General features: G+C 46.4%; 2 protein-coding genes across 9 annotated transcripts; one reads left to right on the top strand and one right to left on the bottom strand.

Moving 5' to 3' along the window:
- Positions 1 to 3,819: 3,819 nt before the first annotated feature.
- On the bottom strand, positions 3,820 to 6,742 carry LOC121318885. The gene is made up of 6 exons (XM_041256059.1): positions 6,548 to 6,742; positions 6,153 to 6,262; positions 5,579 to 5,667; positions 5,143 to 5,260; positions 4,585 to 4,840; positions 3,820 to 4,299 (listed from the first exon to the last, which is right to left on the bottom strand). The coding sequence occupies exons 2-6, from the start codon at positions 6,240 to 6,242 to the stop codon at positions 4,166 to 4,168; spliced, it is 687 nt and encodes a 228-aa protein (XP_041111993.1). The 5' UTR covers positions 6,243 to 6,262; positions 6,548 to 6,742; the 3' UTR covers positions 3,820 to 4,165.
- Positions 6,743 to 7,599: 857 nt separating this feature from the next.
- On the top strand, positions 7,600 to 19,292 carry LOC121318884 (heat shock factor protein 2-like). 8 transcript variants are annotated; one of them, XM_041256055.1, is made up of 13 exons: positions 7,950 to 9,331; positions 9,540 to 9,680; positions 9,762 to 9,933; positions 10,511 to 10,619; positions 11,028 to 11,152; positions 12,155 to 12,279; positions 12,499 to 12,574; positions 14,767 to 14,828; positions 15,903 to 16,112; positions 17,302 to 17,469; positions 17,635 to 17,716; positions 17,822 to 17,907; positions 18,229 to 19,292. In XM_041256055.1, exons 3-13 carry the CDS (start codon positions 9,871 to 9,873, stop codon positions 18,401 to 18,403), a joined length of 1,281 nt encoding a protein of 426 aa, XP_041111989.1. In that variant the 5' UTR covers positions 7,950 to 9,331; positions 9,540 to 9,680; positions 9,762 to 9,870; the 3' UTR covers positions 18,404 to 19,292. The 8 variants fall into 8 exon arrangements, with proteins under 8 accessions (XP_041111984.1, XP_041111985.1, XP_041111991.1 ...); XM_041256051.1 differs by lacking the exons at positions 7,950 to 9,331; positions 9,540 to 9,680; positions 9,762 to 9,933 and adding exons at positions 7,601 to 7,943; positions 17,975 to 18,032 and having other exon boundaries at positions 17,822 to 17,878; XM_041256053.1 differs by lacking the exon at positions 7,950 to 9,331 and adding an exon at positions 7,856 to 7,943 and having other exon boundaries at positions 9,540 to 9,933.
- The last annotated feature ends 2,357 nt before the right edge of the window (positions 19,293 to 21,649 follow it).

Genomic DNA, 21,649 nt, shown 5'->3' on the forward strand with positions numbered 1-21,649 from the left:
ACAAAGCTACACTAATGGCATTGCTTCCTGCAGTGGGCTGGGAGGTGCTGTATGGAGTGGAGGAGGGAGGGGGGCAGGCTTGGCACAGCTGCTCTCATAAACCTCACAGAAAGAACTGTGATAAAGAGCACACTCTGTAAATAGTGGAAACATTTCAGAGAGAGCGAGAGAAAGGAAACTGGAGGCTCACAACATCCTGAGTTGTTTCAAAACAGGAATCAGCCTCACCCCCAGCTGCTTGAAACCCCCCTGCGCTGTGTTCCCATTGGCTGCCTGTTGCTGTCCACACTGTCGGGAGAGGGGGGGGGGGTCCCCATTTTAGACATTGCTTTGTCTATGTGTTATCATTTATTGTGATTCTCCAGCACAGATTAATGTTGTTTGTTGTTGTTGTTGTTGCATTGCTCAGAGAAAGTGAGAGAACTTGCACGAACGTTGCTTTGAATCTGACCCACTAAATCTGTCTAAAGGACAACGATCTACATGAGGGGGAATTTTGTGTACCTGCCACGCCCAGAAAAATGTTTGACCTATATTGGAACTACCATGGAGCATATCTGCAGAAATGAACTTGTCAGTTGTCACATTATTGTTTTTAGTTTTATTTTTTATTTTTTTACCCATGTGTATCGAATCCCATGTATACCAGCTTGTTCTGCTCCCCCATATAAAGCAATGGAAAACAAATCCATTATGTGCCCGAAACACATGAAAGGGTTAAACAGCTTGTGTGCAGCGCCCTCGTTTCTGATAGAACTCTCTCTCTCTCTCGCCCCCCCCCCCCCCCCTCCCCCCTCCCCCCTCCCCCCTCTATGCAATAGAGAGCCTCCTTTGGAGGAAACCGGCGACGTATCTGCTGGAATTGAAGACCTTAACGTCTAGACTCGGAACTGGGGCTAGAGAACCCCGATCCCGGGCGGTGGAAACGCCACGAACTTTGCCGTTTGTTCGGTTAAAACAAGCCAATCAGATGAGTCGCTCCGAAGGCCTGCTGAGGTCTCGAGTGCATGTACTGGCGTACCGGCTTTTTTAACTTTTTTTTTTTTTTTTTTTTCTGTCTACCTTTAAATAGTTTTAATATAATATCCTAATTCAAAGAAAGAATGAAAATAGAGATGGTATGGAGGGGAATTTTCCAAGGGGCTGCTTGAGCAACAGCTCTACTTTCTTTTGTTCTTTCTACCCTTCGCTTGTTTTTTCTTTTTTACATTGTTATTCTTCCAGAGTTGACAATATTATTGTGCTGAGTCCCTTTTTTATAATCCCTCCCTCGGTTTAATAAATGCTTTTGTTTTTTTTTTCATTTAAAGTGTTTGTTTAATTCAGTACAGTATTAGATACTCTTTACCTTGTTCTCTCTTTTTCCTTTGTCTGCAGAATGTTTTAATGAACAGTAAATTGAGCCCTAAAGATTCGTTGGATTATCTGTGTATATTTTACCTTGTCAGCACTGCTTTGTTTGTATTCATGAGACAGCCCATCCTTGCTAGGAACAGGACTGTCCTCTTGCTGTGCTTCCCTTTGCACGTGCCGCACCTGATCCTCAAGCATTCACAATACTGTTGCAGCCAAATATTTCAAGCATCAATTTCATAATCTGGCTACAAATCTGCACTAGCCCTGCTGCACCCAGTCCTGGGTTTCAGAACTGCCTCATTGAATGATTAGGAGCCAGCAGTTTGGTGGTTCAAGTAAACTGTTCCTCCCTTACTGCATGAACAAGCCGCGTTCGTAAACCTACAGACTGGGGCGTGACTGACTGTGCTTTCACATTGCACTGAAACAAACGAACCAAACTCAGTCCTTTTGCCCAAACGGACTGAGATCACCTCTTGAGAAGAACTCCGTGGGACCGGAGCGTTCTCATCTACTTCCAAAATGAACCGAACCGAACTCGCTTTGAAAAAACCAGCCCAGACGAACCAAGAGTGAGTGAACCCTTATCCATGCTGTGATGAGAACCTCTTGGCTCGGAGCAGATTTACCACGGCTCTGACCCGGTCATTAAAAAAAGTTATCCCTTAACAAGACAAGTTCTGAAACCCAGGGCTTGGACGTGTCACATGATCATGTGCAAATGAAACGGATATTCCTTTTAATAATGAAACATCAATAAAAAAATGTTTTTTGTTACTTTTTTTCCATATTGTTTTATTTCTATTTGTTTTATTATTTAAGTAGTACTGCTGTTATTTTTAAATGTGTTTCATGGATGCACACGTTCTATCGTTCTGGACTGTGATCTGTAAAGTCTTCCTGCTGATTGAGTCCAGCTTATTGTCTTTTTAAGTTAAATCTACTACAAGCTTCCTAATGAAAACTATGAAGGTCATGCTTTGCTCTCATAACCGCTGGTGTTTTTCATTTTGATCACGCAGAAGCTCAGCTTGAATCATTTCAAACCCATCTCTCTCGAATCATTTCAAACCCATCTCGAATCATTTCAAACCCATCTCCCTCGAATCATTTCAAACCCGTCTCTCTTGAATCATTTCAAACCCGTCTCTCTTGAATCATTTCAAACCTGTCTCTCTTGAATCATTTTAAACCCGTCTCTCTTGAATCATTTCAAACCCCTCTCTCTTGAATCATTTCAAACCCGTCTCTCTCGAATCATTTCAAACCCGTCTCTCTTGAATCATTTTAAACCCGTCTCTCTTGAATCATTTCAAACCCCTCTCTCTTGAATCATTTCAAACCCGTCTCTCTCGAATCATTTCAAACCCGTCTCTCTCGAATCATTTTAAACCCGTCTCTCTCGAATCATTTCAAACTCGTCTCTCTCGAATCATTTCAAACTCGTCTCTCTCGAATCATTTCAAACCCGTCTCTCTCGAATCAGTTCTGTGTGTGAGAGAGTGAATGTGCTGAGGCGTGCAAAGTCTGCCTGTAACTGTTGCTCAGATCCTGGAGAGTACCTGTTAGGCTAGTATAAAGTTTCTAATAAAATTTAATTTTATAGCCATTTGTTTTTTGTTTTGTGCTCGAGGGACATTAAAAGAATCTAAAGTGCATCCATGTACTGTATTAAAGTGTCATGTAAAGGGTTCAGTCTAAAAAGGTGCAGTCACGTCTTACCCTATTGTCAATAACATAACGTTCTTCCAGGACCCTTCATTTAAATACTTTCTTTTCCCCAGACTCTTCACTTTAACTGTGGGGTAGACCATTTATTCAGCTACCCGCTGCAGCAAAGACACGCTTCCTTTAGCATCAAAGTGAATAAAAACGAGTCTCTAAAACTTAGCCACCTGCAGGAAAAATGCAGTACAGTGCTTCAAAGAGGAGATACAGTTACCAAATTGAACTGTCGTGATCTCGGCAGAACCTAACTGAAGGGGTGAGATACCAGGGTCTGCTCAGTTGAACTGAACTCTTTAATATTTAAATACAGTGTGATCGCTCCACTGTAATGGGGTGCACCTATACTCGCGTAGAAGACCAGGCTACTATTCCCGCCATTACACTGCTATGGCAATACTGTTTAGATCAATTGAATGCTCCCCAGCTGTGTGCCTTGCTGGCTAGATCAAGGTGCAGTGTTCCAGTTCTCTCAAGAACTGCGTGACTGGGTGTTCCGCCTCTAGACCTTTTCCGAGTTCCCACTCGGTCATTTTGAAGCTACACTGCGGTCGTGCAGATTTAAATAATGGCATAGAAAAAGTAACTTCCAGTAGCTGCCCCCCTCGATATGTTGTAGTATTGAAAACTACAAAGACCTGTGTGGATTCCTACAGGCATTACAAATACCACTGCTTTCTCAGAATTACAGGGAGAGGATAAGAAACATGTGAGCAAGCAATTAGGGTTTATCTCCAGTAGAGGGCAGTGAAGAACGCTTTTGTATTTATTCTGCATTCTGTTAGGACAATAATTCATTCACTGGAATACGGAAAACATTTACAAGGCAAAGGTTCAGTTTTTAAGGTTTCCTAAGCATTACCTCAGGAATTTGTGTTGTCAGCGATCCCGCACTACAAATAAGAAGCTGCCAATTAAGATCTTGCATTCTCCTTTCTAGGACAAAAGTAGTACAGATTTCACACCACCCTTCAAGTAGGAGAAACAGTAAGGATTACAGTATATAATAAATTCAGTTTTCTTATGATATACATTCCTGTCCGGTCCGTGGTCGAGTGCTGTCCACCCTCAGAGCCCAGCATGTTTAAGCCCTTAGTCCAGTCAAGGCTTGGGTCCTCTTTGCCCTCAGCTGCTGTTCTGCTGCCAGCAGGGAGCTCTTGGAGCAGCAAGCCGAGACCAGCCAGAGCGCCTTGCCCTCCACATCTGAGCTGCTGCAACCTGAAAGAGACAGAAGCAGGGATGGAAAGAAGACTCCTGTTGCACAACAGTTTCATCCATTCCAGGTTTTAATACAAGCCTGATCAGCCACAGTGTGTAGCTAACCAGCCCAGCTGTGTCTTACTAAACTCACAGTAAAACCAGGAACGGATCAACCTGCTATGCAAAGGGGATCTTATTCCCATCCCTGTTGTGTGGATAGGTAAACTGTGTCTGAGCAAGGTGGCATTTACTGTGTACTGCGAAGGGGAAGTTTTCAGGACACTGTCCCAACCTCTCTCCTACCTGACTGAGAGGCAGGCTGCTGGACCTGTCGATTAAGAGACTCCCACGGTCTGACCATGCTCTGGGGTTTGAGGAGGTTTTCCATAGTAACCTCAGACTCGCTCTCTGTCTCTGTCTCTTCCTTCTCTCTCTTTCCCCTGCAACAGCACTGCTCCACCTTGCAATAGCGCCCCCATGTGCAAACATTGAGACCGCAGCCCGTCCACTTGCGGAAAGCAAGGGGCTGGAGGAAGGCGTACATGGGGTTCAGAACAGCCTGGAACAAAACACACAGCATCACCTCTCCCCATGCACCCCGAAAGTGCAGGCCACCCCAACCTCCACTGTGGTTTGAGTTTGAACTACTGCAAGCCCACATCGATGTGATTTGAAACAAACGTTTTGCATTTAGGTACTAGTGCTGAGGAAGACTGTGCTAAAGCGTCACTCGTGTACTTTTTTATCTCACACTTTGAGCGCGTTGACCAAGACTGCAGGACCAGTAGGCTTGTGCCCCGAGTATAAACTTGCAGTGGACAGGGAACCCTGCTGTAGCTGGTGGTTGCTAGGAAACGTTACCGTGAGCGCCCAGGTGGTGAGGGCTGCTGATCGCAGGGCCTGTGAGGGGGCGGAGCTCCAGGCATGGTCCATGTCGATTAAGAACAGCAGTGCCTTGCTGAGGAGGTTGGGCAGCCAGCTGGAGAGAGACAGAGATAGGGGTCACCTTCCTGCTTCACTTTCTAATTCAGCTGTACAGACTTGAGCTCCTTCTGTCCATTCCAAACCAGGACCATGTCCCAAGCTGAAGACCAGTTTAGAATAAGGCTATGCACTGCAGCATGGAACGTATTGAAGGAGTCACAATAGGCTGTTCGTCGTGATTCACTGGGAAAAACCTCCACTGGGAAACTCATCCTCTACTGGCTCATGTTCGTTTATGGGCAGCACAGCAGAGCTGTGTTATTTTTGCAGTAACTATTGGCAGCCACTAGAGGGAGACACACCCCACACTCACCACACGGTAAAGGTGACCATTATCTTCAAGAAGCGTTGCCTGATGTTTTTCATCTGGAGCCTCTCACTGGCAGTGTAGGAGCCGCTCTGCTGCTTCAGGAGACAGAGAGGCGTAATTCTCTGTGCGCTTCCAAAACAACAAGCCCCATCCGACAAACCAAATCATTCACAGAATCAGTCGCCAATACATGCAACCAGGGGTGGAAATATACTCCCATTGCATAGCAGTTTGAGCCATTCCTGGTTTTAATATGAGTTCATTAACTCGCCTGAGCGTGTTACCTATACACTGTGGCTAATCGAGCATGTGTTAAACCTGGAATGGGTGAAACTGCTATGCAATGGGAGTCTTATTGCCATCCCTGCATACAACATTTCTAAAAAAAATTAGAATCAACTCCACCTTCACACTACTGCTACCACCTTGTTTAGAACCTGCACTTCTGTAAGGGCATAGTGTGGTATTGCACACTGCTGCAGAATAGTGCATGTTTTGAAAATTGAGGAAAGGAAGAGTTACATTTATTACAATTCCATCTTTGAAAAAAAGCAGATACGTAGACAGGCCCACCCACCTGAAGCCTGGGCCCTCGACAGAAGGGGTGGGTTGGCCAGTAGCATGAGGAGGAGAGGCAGGTACGTGGCGAGGTAGTGAGGGATTGCATACTTCAGATTCCTCTCACAGCTACAGAGGAGAAACTCTCATTAAAACAGACACACTCCCCCAAAGAAAACACCATTAATAAAAGCATGGCACTCTATTATCACACTCCTACAGTATGAACACATGGCTTTTATATTTATGTTCCAATGCATTCAGGTGCAATCTCCTGAAGGACTACAAGTACCAAAAGCCATTCCGAAGCAAAACAAAATTCAAAATTCAAAAATCCTGAACTGCCCCAGTGTCCGCCTGGTCACCCTTCTTCCAACCCTGCCTTCACAAACACTGCTGGGTTCCTCATGTTACCTGGAGACTGGAATCTGGAGCAGGGGAGACAATCCAGGAACACAGATGATGGCAGACAGTGGTGTTCAAACTCGCGAGTCCGGCGGAGGCGGTGTCTTGGCGGACACAGCAAAACGACTGGAATCTAGGGGAAGCCATTCCACAATGTCACCCCCATCTACCGAGAAGGGGAGGAGAGGGGCAGCATACCCTATACGTCGCTTCATCATGCATAGAGTAGAACGTGGTATAGTTGGCTCTCAAAAACCAAACACTGTGTAATTCAATTTGCACTCACCCCATCTGTACAGTAGTACAAATATTTAACTTATATACCCCATTTTCCACCCCAGCCAGTACCACAATATTATATTACTGAATTTGCTGGCCAGCACTGAATTATCAGCACTGTACTGAATTTACCGGCTCTCGGCTCCCCCAGGGTCTATACAGATAATTCCACACTATTGAATTTACCGGCTCTCAGCTCCCCTAGATACTATACAGGTAACTCCACACTGTATTGAATTTACCGGCTCTCAGCTCCCCTAGATACTATACAGAGAAATCTACACTGTATTGAATTTACCGGCTCTCAGCTCCCCTAGATACTATACAGAGAAATCTACACTGTATTGAATTTACCGGCTCTCAGCTCCCCTAGATACTATACAGAGAAATCCACACTGTATTGAATTTACCGGCTCTCAGCTCCCCCAGGGTCTATACAGATAACTCCACACTGTATTGAATTTGCCAGCTCACAAATTCAAAGTACAGAGCAGTACTTCGTTTTACTTTTCGGATGACGCAAGCGTTAAACTATATTTCCATTTTTGTATTCCGATCGTTTTGTTTTAATCGGATCCCCGAGTTACCTGCTAAACAGTACACCCCACACGCCTTGTGCATGCTGCTGCCCTCAGTCATGCGTGGAACAGATAACAACACACAAGTCAACGCCTCAGACATACTCGCTGGTTCCCATTGGTTAGAGCGGCAAGGCCCGTGCCCTGTGATTGGAGAGTGAGAGGAGTGGGCGTGTCGCCCCTCGCGTTTTATAGAGCATGCAGTTTGGCAGACAGGTCGCTGAGAGAGAGTCGCAGGGTACTTTGCAAAGATAGCAGTGAACTATTTAGACAGTATTATTAGCTGTGTAGGAGCTAAACCTAGGGTGGAGAAAAAAAATAAATAAACCGTGCCTCCCATAAATATTTTTTATCATCAAGGAAACAAATAACAAAAAAGCAAAACAAAAAAAACTAAAGATTTTATTACTGCTATATATTGAGAAAGTGTTCCCCTTGAACGCTTTTGAATAACCATGAAGCAGAATTTCGGTGTACCCGGATTTCTGAGCAAACTGTGGGCTTTGGTGGAGGATCATTCAACAAATGATCTCATTTGCTGGAGTCGAGTGAGTAGAACATGTCACAGCGGTGTGCCCTGTGTTGTATGAAATGTAATGTACAGTCAAGTAGACAAGAAGTTATGCCAAGTGTGTGTGTCATATCCAACGCCGTTTGAACTCCCAGCGAAACTAATACGATTGAGTGCTGCCTTGTCCCTGAAGCAGAAATATCTGTGTTCATACGCAGATGCGTGCACTTTTCATTCGAGTCATTTTCGTTAGGTCTGCTTTGATACGAGTGGAATACCAACTGCGTCACTAGAATTCTGGCCGCGCTGAAGCGTGATCTGTGGGCGTGACCGTGCCAGATCTCTTCTAGTAGCTAATATTATAATTATTTATGTTTTACATTTCCTTGAATTATGCAATGTGCAATATTACAATAACGTAACGTGTATTTACTGTACTCTAATCATACAGATAGTGGTTTTTACCATTCATTCTGTAGTGTGGTAGATGCGCGAGTGTACCGTATTTGTAAATACAGCGTAGTGATTCAATGTACAACATGTATCAAAATCGGACAAAAACACGCGTTTTCTTTTGTGATGAAAAAAAAAAAATCAATGTTTGAAAAATAAAACTGTGAATTATTAAAACACGAAGAATCGATTTGTAAAACACAGGCGCGTTTGTGTTAGCACTGTGCAATGCGCATCGGGTTTATTGTTAGTAAAGTCTGCATTTTATATCAATTTAAGTGCGCCACAAGATACTGCCTTAAGACCGAGTGTGTCCAGACTAGCTAACCTTCATTGGCCGAGCCTTTTTACAGAGTCCCGCCCACAAGAACCTGGATTTTGGATTGCATTTCCAAGTATAGACGCACTTGTAAGCAAAGCGCTTGTTTATTTGGCGCTCAATATTTAAAAACTTTAAAATACAGTCATATATTCCGCTATACGTTACAGATCATATTACATAGTTAACTTAAACACAGTTATTCAATACTAAAGATTAAAGGACATTAGAACGCAATTCTCAAGAATTGTTGGAACACATTTTTGCAGTACTTGGCAAAGCCCACATGTTAATGGCTTACATGGTAAGGTGGGAAAGCGTGGTTCTCCACTAGGTGTAGACATGGGCGCAGTATTCATCAGCGGCCAGATCCTGTCTGAGATCCGTTAAGTCAACTCATCTTGTTTCGTCAGTAATAATGAATTCAAAGTGGAGGCAGTACAGTAGTAGGAGTTTGAAAGTTTTACTGTTTCAAAACTTTGGCATGTGGTATCCCTGGTATTGACCTCATAGACCTCCTGTGTAATAGCTTTGGGTTTGATAATCCCTCCTCTCTTCGTGGAATGAAACTCTGTAATTGTGCAATGAGGTGCATGATTCTCAACTCCAGAAGTGTGCGATCTCTGAAAAGTTTATCTCGGCTTCCAGTCCAGGTGATTCCTTCCTTTATTTTCAAAGAATTTGTTTATTTACCTTAGTCAGTGCGAACAAGGCTTTCCTGTGGGAGCTGGCGGGTCAGTGGGCAAACCCCCTGGCCTTCTTTCTCTGAAGATGGCATTTCCAATCCAGCTCCTGGAGGTGCGTTTCTGAGGTAAGTAATGGTGTTGGTTGTAACTAGTAATGTTGGTTGTGTTTCCACAGATGGAGGGAGGAGGAAGATCTGACACCCCCTGCCAAGGAGGAGAGTACAATAAAATGAAGATTGCAAAATTATTGAGTGCAAACAATAAGAATCTCTTTTAAAGACTTGTGGAGAAAAGTACTGCCTTCCTCTTCAGTCAGGTAGCAACACCCTCCCCTTCCACGCTTTTCCCTGGCAGGGGGCCAGGCCCCCCATTCATCTTTTTCCTCCTCCCTCCCTAGGGCAGGTCCTCTCCTCCTCCATCTGTGGAAACACAACCAGCATCATTACTTCTCAGGAACTTGTCTCCAGGAGCTGGATTTGAACAGGCATTTTCAGGGAGGATAAGCCATGGGATTAGCCCACTGTGGCACCAGCTCCCACAGGAAAGCCTTATTCCACACTGATTATAAGGTAAATGAATGCATTCTTTGAAAATAAAGGAAGTAATGCGCTGGATTTGATCCCACTCCCCCAAGGAAGAACAGTACAGCATGAAGTAGTCCACTGTGCCATCTCACTTCCACGGAAGAGCGTGGGGATAAATTGTGATATTCAACTAGGTTTCGTTTGTGGCTTGAACCGATTCCCCTGGGACTTGGAACCCAATGCTCTACCATCTGAGCTAGCCAAAGAACTGTGTAACCCCGCTGTAAAATCGATCTAGAGCTGTTTTTTTGACACTCTCAATATAGTAATCCCAGAGCTTTCAATAGCAGGGCCAGGGTTGACTGTCACGGATACAAAAAACCCCTCTCTAATAACTAATCTTTATATGGGGACACATGGAAGACCCAAATGCATGATAGCCGCATATGAAGATGCAATTTTTTCCTGTTTTTTTATTTTTTATAAAGCAATGGGGGGAAAAAACTGAAAACATTTTCACTGAAAATAATATTTGTCTCCAAAAGTACTTTTTTCAGCTATTTAAATATATATATTTGGTGTGCTGCAGCGTTGTCTCGTGCCCTCCCCTCTCTCTCTTCAGAACGGCTCCTGTTTCCTGGTGTCGAACGAGCTGCGCTTCTCCAAAGAGGTCCTCCCGCTGTACTTCAAGCACAACAACATGGCCAGCTTCGTCCGGCAGCTCAACATGTGTACGTCACTCAAACTGGAGCCTCTCGTCTTGCTTTAAATCAGGCAGCAGGGCTTTCAAACGCTGTAGGGTACTCCCTTTGCAAACCAGCTGGTGCAGCTGATTGGGCATTTCCAGTGAAATACAAAATAATAATAATAATAACTGTAAATATAAGAATGGTATATACAATTACAGATTCAAAAACAAAGTCTTGTAGCCGTGCAGGTTGTTCCTTATCAGGCTGTTTCTTGGTTGAGCTCCCGTGTGTGTGTGTGTGTGTGTGTGTGTGTGTGTGTGTGTGTGAGAGAGAGAGAGAGAGTGGCTGTGTGTGTGTGTGTGAGAAAGTGTGTGGCTGTGTGTGTGTGTGTTGCACTGCAGCGGCAGCTTCTGGTTTTAAGATTGCAGCGTTGCCTCCTTTCTGCTGCAGACGGGTTCCACAAAGTGGTTCATGTTGACATGGGGCTGCCCCGGGAGCAGGAGGAGGTCATAGAGTTCCAGCACCCCCACTTCCGCTGCGGAGAGACCCAGCTGCTGAAGAGCATCAGGAGGAAGGTGAGCAGCGCTGTCCAGCTGTGCACACACCGTACCATAAACACACACACACAGCCAGCTCTGAATACACTGTACTATATCACACACGCACACACACAACCAGCTCTGCACACACTGTACCATAAACACGCACACACAACCAGCTGTGCTCACAATGTACCATAAACACACACACACACACACACAACCAGCTGTGCACACACCGTACCATAAACACACACGTGCACACACGCAGCCCCCATCGCTGGGGAGGGTTGCTGATCAGCCCCCCTCGCTGGGGAGTGTTGCTGTTCACTCTGCTTGCTAAATAAGAGCTGTCTGTTTTGGAGTATAAAACCTGTATGCTTGGATTCTTACTGCCACAACAATATATATATAAGAAGCGAGTCAGTCAGGGTCCGTTTCTGTCTGCAGTGTGATACAGGTCATTACTTGTATAGTGATCAGCATTTTCATTTTCTTTCATGATGCAATTCTAGTTTTTGTTAAGTGCAATGCAAAAAAAGAAATAAAATGGTGAGTAATATTGTTTTTTTCATTGCACAATGCCCCCTTTTCACGTTTATTTTATTAAAAGTGTTTATTCAAGTTAAAAAGTTATTACTTTATGAAAACGTGTGTATGGCCGCTTTGTTTATTACGAAGACACAGTAATGCGTTGTCTTCTTTGCTTTTACTTGAACTAAAGACATGATTTAACTGCTGTGTTGCTTTCTTTGTTTTGAAGTTAATTCACGAGGGTAAAGTGAGGTCTTTCCTCTGGGATATTTTTCAACTTTAATACAGTGTTACATATCATGGCTTTGATAGCGTTTTGTAAATTAACGAATGTCTAAATCTTGAACAAATATCCTAATGTGAAAATGTCGGTCCCAACACTAAAATTAAAAATCCTTAGGGTCATTCCAGGTGAGATCCCTGAGCAGGCTTTAAAATGATTGCAGTGGTGTGAATACAGCAGAGTGGAGCACGCTAGCTCACTCTCCCCCTCCTCCTCCCCAGGTATCCATCAGCAGGGTGGAGGAGGTCAAACTGAAGCAGCAGGAGATGTCCAAAATCCTGCTGGAAGTCATGCAGGTCAAAGGTCGACAGCAAGTGGCCGATTCCAAGCTTCTGGCCATCAAACAGTAAGTGACTGTGAATAATAATCTTGGTTAGAGCTGAGAGTCTGGGGGGTGGAAGGAGGCAGTGTGCCTTAGTGGAGAGCTGAGAGTCTGGAGGTGCAGGGAGGCAGTGTGCCCTAGTGGAGAGCTGAGAGTCTGGGGTTGGAGGGAGGCAGTGTGCCCTAGTGGTTAGAGCTGAGGGATATCAATATAGTGTTTTATTGTTTTGTTTTGTTTTCCCAGAGAGAATGAAACCCTGTGGAATGAAGTTTCCTCTCTGAGACAGAAGCACCACCAGCAACACAAAATCACTCGCAAGGTGAGGAGCTCGGGATCAGGGCAGCGTGAGAGCTGAGTTCTGAGAGGAGAGGTTTCAACTGCAGCCTGCAGCCTGCCCCCTGCCCTGCTCAATAACATCTCTGCAGCCTGCACCCTGCCCTGCTCAATAACATCTCTGCCTCCTGCCCTGCTCAATAACGTCTCTGCCCCCTGCCCTGCTCAATAACATCTCTGCAGCCTGCACCCTGCCCTGCTCAATAACATCTCTGCAGCCTGCACCCTGCCCTGCTCAATAACATCTCTGCCCCCTGCCCTGCTCAATAACGTCTCTGCACACTGCCCCCTGCCCTGCTCAATAACGTCTCTGCAGCCTGCCCCCTGCCCTGCTCAATAACGTCTCTGCAGCCTGCCCCCTGCCCTGCTCAATAACGTCTCTGCAACCTGCCCCCTGCCCTGCTCAATAACGTCTCTGCACCCTGCCCTGCTCAATAACGTCTCTGCAGCCTGCCCCCTGCCCTGCTCAATAACGTCTCTGCAGCCTGCACCCTGCCCTGCTCAATAACATCTCTGCAGCCTGCACCCTGCCCTGCTCAATAACATCTCTGCCCCCTGCCCTGCTCAATAACATCTCTGCACCCTGCCCTACTCAATAACGTCTCTGCAACCTGCCCCCTGCCCTACTCAATAACGTCTCTGCAGCCTGCCCTGCTCAATAACGTCTCTGCACCCTGCCCTACTCAATAACGTCTCTGCAACCTGCCCCCTGCCCTACTCAATAACGTCTCTGCAGCCTGCCCTGCTCAATAACGTCTCTGCAGCCTGCCCCCTGCCCTGCTCAATAACGTCTCTGCACCCTGCCCTGCTCAATAACGTCTCTGCAGCCTGCCCCCTGCCCTGCTCAATAACGTCTCTGCAGCCTGCCCCCTGCCCTGCTCAATAACGTCTCTGCAACCTGCCCCCTGCCCTGCTCAATAACGTCTCTGCCCCCTGCCCTGCTCAATAACATCTCTGCCCCCTGCCCTGCTCAATAACGTCTCTGCCCCCTGCCCTGCTCAATAACATCTCTGCACCCTGCCCTGCTCAATAACATCTCTGCACCCTGCCCTGCTCAATAACGTCTCTGCACCCTACCCTGCTCAATAACGTCTCTGCACCCTGCCCTGCTCAATAACGTCTCTGCAGCCTGCCCCCTGCCCTGCTCAATAACGTCTCTGCACCCTGCCCTGCTCAATAACGTCTCTGCACCCTGCCCTGCTCAATAACGTCTCTGCACCCTGCCCTGCTCAATAACGTCTCTGCAGCCTGCCCCCTGCCCTGCTCAATAACGTCTCTGCAGCCTGCCCTGCTCAATAACGTCTCTGCCCCCTGCCTGCCCTGCTCAATAACGTCTCTGCACCCTGCCCTGCTCAATAACGTCTCTGCAGCCTGCCCCCTGCCCTGCTCAATAACGTCTCTGCACCCTGCCCTGCTCAATAACGTCTCTGCCCCCTGCCCTGCTCAATAACGTCTCTGCACCCTGCCCTGCTCAATAACGTCTCTGCAGCCTGCCCCCTGCCCTGCTCAATAACGTCTCTGCAGCCTGCCCCCTGCCCTGCTCAATAACGTCTCTGCACCCTGCCCTGCTCAATAACGTCTCTGCAGCCTGCCCCCTGCCCTGCTCAATAACGTCTCTGCACCCTGCCCTGCTCAATAACGTCTCTGCAGCCTGCCCCCTGCCCTGCTCAATAACGTCTCTGCAGCCTGCCCCCTGCCCTGCTCAATAACGTCTCTGCCCCCTGCCCTGCTCAATAACATCTCTGCAGCCTGCCCCCTGCCCTGCTCAATAACGTCTCTGCAGCCTGCCCCCTGCCCTGCTCAATAACGTCTCTGCACCCTGCCCTGCTCAATAACGTCTCTGCACCCTGCCCTGCTCAATAACGTCTCTGCACCCTGCCCTGCTCAATAACGTCTCTGCACCCTGCCTCCTGCCCTGCTCAATAACGTCTCTGCAGCCTGCCCTGCTCAATAACGTCTCTGCACCCTGCCTGCCCTGCTCAATAACGTCTCTGCAGCCTACCCCCTGCCCTGCTCAATAACGTCTCTGCAACCTGCCCCCTGCCCTGCTCAATAACGTCTCTGCAGCCTGCCCCCTGCCTTGCTCAATAACGTCTCTGCAGCCTGCCCCCTGCCCTGCTCAATAACGTCTCTGCACCCTGCCCTGCTCAATAATGTCTCCATCTCTTCTTTAAGCAGATCATTCACTTCATTGCCAGCATGGTGCAGTCCAAGAGCTCATCTGGAATCAAGAGGAACCTGTAAGGATTCACAGTGTTAAATCACCTTGCACTGCAGTATCGCTGGATGATTCACAGTGTTAAATCACCTTGCACTGCAGTATCGCTGGATGATTCACAGTGTTAAATCACCTTGCACTGCAGTATCGCTGGATGATTCACAGTGTTAAATCACCTTGCACTGCAGTATCGCTGGATGATTCACAGTGTTAAATCACCTTGCACTGCAGTATCGCTGGATGATTCACAGTGTTAAATCACCTTGCACTGCAGTATCGCTGGATGATTCACAGTGTTAAATCACCTTGCACTGCAGTATCGCTGGATGATTCACAGTGTTAAATCACCTTGCACTGCAGCATCGCTGGATGATTCACAGTGTTAAATCACCTTGCACTGCAGTATCGCTGGATGATTCACAGTGTTAAATCACCTTGCACTGCAGTATCGCTGGATGATTCACAGTGTTAAATCACCTTGCACTGCAGTATCGCTGGATGATTCACAGTGTTAAATCACCTTGCACTGCAGTATCGCTGGATGATTCACAGTGTTAAATCACCTTGCACTGCAGTATCGCTGGATGATTCACAGTGTTAAATCACCTTGCACTGCAGTATCGCTGGATGATTCACAGTGTTAAATCACCTTGCACTGCAGTATCGCTGGATGATTCACAGTGTTAAATCGCCTTGCACTGCAGCATCGCTGGATGATTCACAGTGTTAAATCACCTTGCACTGCAGTATCGCTGGATGATTCACAGTGTTAAATCGCCTTGCACTGCAGCATCGCTGGATGATTCACAGTGTTAAATCACCTTGCACTGCAGTATCGCTGGATGATTCACAGTGTTAAATCACCTTGCACTGCAGCATCGCTGGATGATTCAGTGTTAAATCACCTTGCACTGCAGTACAGCTGGATGATTCATAGTGTTAAAACTGTAGTATAGCTGGATAGGGACATGGGGGTGATAAACTTTAAACAAAACCTAGAACAGAAAGGCAAAGCTAATGTTTTCTTTCGCAGGTGAGTTGGGATGACTCTCAGCGCAGGTCCCTGGTTCTCTCGCTCTCTCTCTCTATCCTGCAGGCCATTAATGCGCAATAGTTCCAGAATTTACCACTCCAGCCCCAAATACAGCCATCCAATCAGAATTGAGTCCGATCAGGAGTCCTCGGCCATCCAGGGGAACCTGCAGAACAGCAGCGTGTACCCAGGGGGCATGATCATCTCTGACATCACACAAGCGCTGGAGCATCGGGCAGCGGTGCCCTGGCAGGGAGATCCTGGGTGCAGCGGGTATGGGGGACGAGAGGGGATGAGGGGGGATGGGGGGCGTGGAGACAGTGGAGGGTAGGGGAGGGATCATTCAGTAGGGAATCGTTTTATTTTAGCGATGAGGAGAAACGGTCCGAGAAGCGGTTGTGCCTCCCTAACCAAGGGGAGCGCCAGAGCCAATGTGACGCTCCCTCTGGAATCCGCCAGCGAAGACCAGCGACTTTGCACAGCCAGGAACTCAGCCAGCACACCTGCTGCTTTCTACACTGAACAGAAATATAAACGCAACATGTAAAGTGTTAGTCTCATGTTTCATAAGCTGAAATAAAAGAGCCCAGAAATTTTCCATAATTTTCCATAGGCACAAAAAAGCTTATTTCTCTCAGATTTTGTGCACAAATTTGTCTGCATTCCTGTTAGTGAGCATTTCTCCTTTGCCAAGGTAATCCATCCACCTGACAGGTGTGGCATATCAAGAAGCTGATTAAACAGGCCCATTGTCGTGCCATTCATCCACCGCCATCACCTCATGTTTCAGCATGATAATGCACGGCCCCATGTCACAAGGATCTGTACACAATTCCTGGAAGCTGAAAATGTCCCAGTTCTTCCATGGCCTGTATACTCACCAGACATGCCACCCATTGAGCATGTTTGGGATGCCCTGGATCGACGTTTACGACAGCGTGTTCCAGTTCCCGCCAATATCCAGCAACTTCGCACAGCCATTGAAGAGGAGTGGGACAACATTCCACAGGCCACAATCACAGCCTGATCAACTCTATGTGAAGGAGATATGTCGCGCTGCATGAGGCAAATGGTGGTCACACCAGATACTGACTGGTTTTCTGATCCACACCCCTACCTTTTTTTTTAAGGTATCTGTGACCAACAGATGCATATCTGTATTCCCAGTCATGAAATTCATAGATTAGGGCCTAATAAATTTATTTCAATTGACTGATTTCCTTATGTGAACTGTAACTCAGTAAAATCGTTGCATGTTGCGTTTATGTTTTTGTTCAGTGTATTTGTACATGATTAATACACACACACACAGTATAAATACAAAACAGTAGGGTCCTATGAGAGGTGGCTGTGTGCAAGTGTGTGTTATTGTGGATCTGAGCGTGCTTTGTCTCTGAGTGTGTGTGTCAGTGTGCATGCGTGTGTGTTGATTGATCACTGGTGTGGTTCCCTTTCTCTGCAGCTCCTACGATGTCAACTGGAGACCCTCTGAGCTGGAGACCCTATTGAAGCAGGAGACCGACAACCTTGTGCCCAGTGCTGCCCCCTGCGCCCTCGCCCCCAGTGACCTCTACCACTCCCTGCTGGAGGAGAGTGGCACTGCAGGCCCTGAGGAGGCCTCTACAGAATGGTACGGCACTTGTAATGACACTGTTCAACTCCAGTCCTGCAATCCTCTAGCAGTCAATAGCACCCAACAACGAACACTCCCCCTTGTGCAAAAGCGTCTATTGGGGGCTCTAGTTAATCCTGTCGAGTGTGCTGCACTAATGCTTCCCTCTCGTTTTCCTCCCAGGGGGGAGATTGTGGACCACCTAGCCCAGAAGCACTGCTGTCTGTCCAGCTCGTCGCACGTCAACATGGAGCTGTTGCAGGATGTGAGTGTCTCTGCCCCTGTCCCTGCCCTGTCCTGTGCACAGGTACTGCTCCAGTCAGAGCTATTGCTCTCAGTATAACCCTGCCTCTCCCCTCTCCCGTCACAGCTCTTAGCACCCTGCCCAGGACCCTCCTGTCTGGAAACGGCAAGGCCATGGGACATGGTGAGCATCTCAGTAACAACAAGAACAAGGTGATCAATAAAAACAGGAGTGTTATTAATAAGCTGCCCTTGTCCCTCTTTGTTGTTTTGTGAACAGAAACGGCACAAGACCGCGCGGAAGGAGCCTGGTTGCTCGCAGACACCAGAGGGCAGTGGTACGGGTCTCTCAAACGGCTGCTAAATTATTTGATTTGATATTTAGGAAAAGCATCCCGGTGATTACCTTGCTTACATATAACTGAGCAGGGGTGGTGTTAATCAGTGACGTCTCTCTCTCTCTCCTCTCTCTCTCTCTCCTCTCTCCCTCTCTTTTTCTCTCCTCTCTTTTTCTTCTCTCTCTCTCTCGTGTAGTGGAGATGGTGCAGTACGAGGAGGACATCCTGCCCTCACTGCTGGAGCTGGCAGAGGAGGCCTCAGACGTGGGGTGCTATCCCGGGGAGCTGCCCCAGGACCCCCTGAGCCACAGACACTGCCTCTCCTGCAGCTAAACATGCAGCCAGGAGAGCGTGGGGAGACCCGAGGCTGAGCCCTCTGCACCCTGACAGCACTGCCAGAGGACTAGCTTCTGCACCCTGTGTATTTCTGTCCAGGAGAACAGAGTTTGGGGAAGGGGAGAAGCAGAACTGTTATATTGCGGAGATCCGGATTCACACCTTGTGAGCAGGGCTGGGCTGAGCCTTTTTATTCACTTCCAGTTCCTTTTAAAAATACATTCCCATTTCCTTTGTATCAATTCCAATTCCAAGTAAGGACCGCGAATGGGAATTGGAGAATTCATTTTAAATGGAATTGGAATGTTTATTATTATTTCTTCATTTTTTTGTTATTAATCTGTTTTATCACAATATTGTTGGCTGAGAATAGATCCTGTAATTAACAATGTGTGCAGTTCAGGGTTAGGGCGTTGTGCTTTTACTGGGCATGCGTGCAGATTAGCTCTATCTTGTGGACAGTCGTTATAATGCAGTCTCACTGTGTAAAGAGTGTAAAGAGCTTGAAGAACAATAACAGCACACTACAAACTAGTTATCCTGGGATACCCTTAAACAATGTGCTTGATAAATAAAGGGTAAAATAACCCCTTCTGGTCTTCTCAGTTTGACCTGAAACACAATTCAGACAGAAAAAATAAACAGAAAACTATGAGCTAGAATATTGTAGGTTGTGAACAGTTTCACAGATCACTGAACTGCATTGTGTTAGGAATGCATGGGCCTGCGGTTCATTAAAAAAACAAAAAAAACCTTGAGATAATTAACAAAGACTCATTTTTATAAAGGTATATACATATAAATATAAACACATGTTTTTTTTTTTTTCTCAGTATCGTCTGTCACCGATATTATATTGTTTCTTGTGTTAAAAAATGGTTCTGTATGTTATAAGTTTGCATTTATGGGGTCTGCTAGAACTGATGGAAATAAATAGTTAAGGGAAAGAGCTGCTTGTGAATTTCATCGCTGTCTCTCTCAGCTGACAGCTGTGTAGAGAGACACCTAGTGGCAATGCAGGGATTTTTGGATTCACCCGGTGAGCGGTGTCCTTGAAAGTCCAGAGGATTAGAGGTCAATTCCGAATCCCAGAAACATGAACACATGACCTCTTCATCTTTACCACCCCCTGTCTCACTCCCACTCTCCCCTATCGGTGACAGTGGTGTGGCAGCCCATGTAATCCTGGGCTGGGTGTAATCTGTTTGAATATAGAGGCAGTCTGGAGATTTGCAAAAATAAGAGCTCTGAAACAAGTCTGTTCATGCTTAATAATTATATAGCAGGTCTGATAACAAGGAATGATTTTATATTCTGAAATGTTCACAGTTCATCTACATTTTAATGAATATGGGTGTCATCAGAGAACGTCAGCGTGAAAGGTCAAATGATTAATGCCGATTTGCTGACGAATCTAGTTTTCTTATTGTATGACTTGATGACGTGCACCCATGAGCAGACAAGGGAGTGGTGCAGAGTGTGTGTCAGAGAAACATGAATTGAACTCTGTATTGAGCATGTGTGTGCTCTGTGAAGAGACACCGCGGGCCGTGCTGCTTGCTGTCATTGCTTCTCTAATTCGCCCTCCTGTCAAGCGATTGCGAACCAGAAAGCGCACTTAGAAATAATTCCTGATGTTTGTCAGTGAAAAAAAAAAAAAAAGTTTGAATTTTGATGGCTGTGGTTTAATGTTAAAAGTGTTCACATTTTGGCTGATGTTTCCTACATGTAAATGCATTGTTATATATAACACTGTGTAACAAAAAAATAAAAAAAATGTGTTCCTGGGTAGTAAGTGTAAAGTGTATAATCGTAAATCTCGAAAAACTACTCACTTCTAAATCTTTTGTGGTCATCTTTGTATTACTTTAGTATAAATACATGTTAATTTGGATTCATATGTTGTTTTTTTCTGACTTTATGTGAACGAAAAGACAAACATTTTCCCATTGGAAATAGTGATATTTTGAAATATCACTGCCCTGGTCACAAAAGCAAAGTTTGTGGGGAATAATAGCCATTTTCTATACTTTTGAGGCATAAGCAATTAGGAAATAACACTTACTACCCAGGAACAAAAATTGTGTTACATAGTGTAATCTAGCTGGTCCTGGCTCCAGGACTGTTCTTGTGATGCTCACTTGTTCTGCTGGGATTGATACTTTATACCCCCCACCGAGGAGGGTGTAATGCTGGAATTCTCTGTCTTACTCGAACATTAACTGTAACACAAGTTTCAAGAAAAAAAAGTATTTTTAAAAACCTTCAGAAGAAAAACGGTTTAGTTGTTCTCTGCCTGAGAGGTGATCTGGCTGATGGGATCTTGCAGAGTGGCAGACTGAGTGCACAAGAAGAGAGGGGGGGTGTAATACACACACACACACACACACACACACAGGGGAGAGGCAGGGAGCTAGCTAAGTACAGCAGCAAGCCCAGATTGAGTGAAGCAGTCACAGTGCTCTCTCTGCCCAGGGGCTGTGTGCCTCTTCGGCTGCACACACTTGCTCTGTTACTGCAGCTGTGGCGCATGTGCCACGTCCACTGCCGTTTCCCCAGGACTCCCTTGGAAATGAGAGGAGCCTCTCAATGCATCACAGCGAAGGCTTCTTCAGGGAAAGGCTTTAACTTGCTGGCTTCCAGGAAACCTGCATTTCGGTCTGTGACTCGTGTTCTGTATTTTGCGGATGGTTTTACTATATAGCAGGCATTTACTAGACAAGAGATTCCTCTTCCAAGTTTCAGTCCAAATCCAGAAAGCAGCCGGGAGCCCCCTGTGCTCTCAGAAAGGAAACTATAATTACTGGAGCTCGAACTGCAACCCGCCGGAGCTATGACTGGAGTCTGACCATGGAGAGCCCCCCACGGCCCACGTCGGCAGCGGAGATTCACAGATCCCCAGGCTTTCCTGAGAACCTGCCCCTCTACCTGGGGCTCTTTGTTGGCTTGCTGGCGCTTCTCTTGACCTTTGTAGCCCTCCTGGTGTGCAGGCTGAAGCAGCCTGTGTGCCCGGCGCAATCTGTGGGTGTGGAGAAGTCATCACAGCTACCAGGGTTCACTGAGCTGGAGGTCCTGAATGCAGAAGAGAGTGCGTTACCGCCAGGACCCAGCAGGTGGTGGTATTGAGGCAGGATGCCGAATCACTGAAGCGTGTCTCGTTTATGGACAATAATCAGTAATGAAATGGCAGGAGACCAGGTGAGTGAATGCTGCAGCAGTATGATTCTGCACTGATTAAATACTTGCATTTCCAGTCATGCAATATTCTTCATAATGTTAAA

Source organism: Polyodon spathula, chromosome 7 (genome assembly GCF_017654505.1).
Source record: "Polyodon spathula isolate WHYD16114869_AA chromosome 7, ASM1765450v1, whole genome shotgun sequence".
Lineage (NCBI taxonomy): Eukaryota > Metazoa > Chordata > Actinopteri > Acipenseriformes > Polyodontidae > Polyodon > Polyodon spathula.

Bases quoted from the DNA above. Each gene is read 5' to 3' on its own strand.
- LOC121318885 (XM_041256059.1), bottom strand. From the start codon at position 6,242: ATGCAATCCCTCACTACCTCGCCACGTACCTGCCTCTCCTCCTCATGC. The intron at 5,668-6,152 runs GTGGGTGGGCCT...CTCCTGAAGCAG, and splicing joins GTCGAGGGCCCAGGCTTCAG to CAGAGCGGCTCCTACACTGC. The intron at 4,300-4,584 runs GTAGGAGAGAGG...TGTCTCTTTCAG, and splicing joins GCAGCCTGCCTCTCAGTCAG to GTTGCAGCAGCTCAGATGTG.
- LOC121318884 (XM_041256050.1), top strand. From the start codon at position 7,851: ATGAAGCAGAATTTCGGTGTACCCGGATTTCTGAGCAAACTGTGGGCT. The intron at 17,470-17,634 runs GTACGGCACTTG...TTTTCCTCCCAG, and splicing joins GAGGAGGCCTCTACAGAATG to GGGGGAGATTGTGGACCACC. The intron at 17,908-18,228 runs GTGATCAATAAA...TCTCTCGTGTAG, and splicing joins TCAGTAACAACAAGAACAAG to TGGAGATGGTGCAGTACGAG.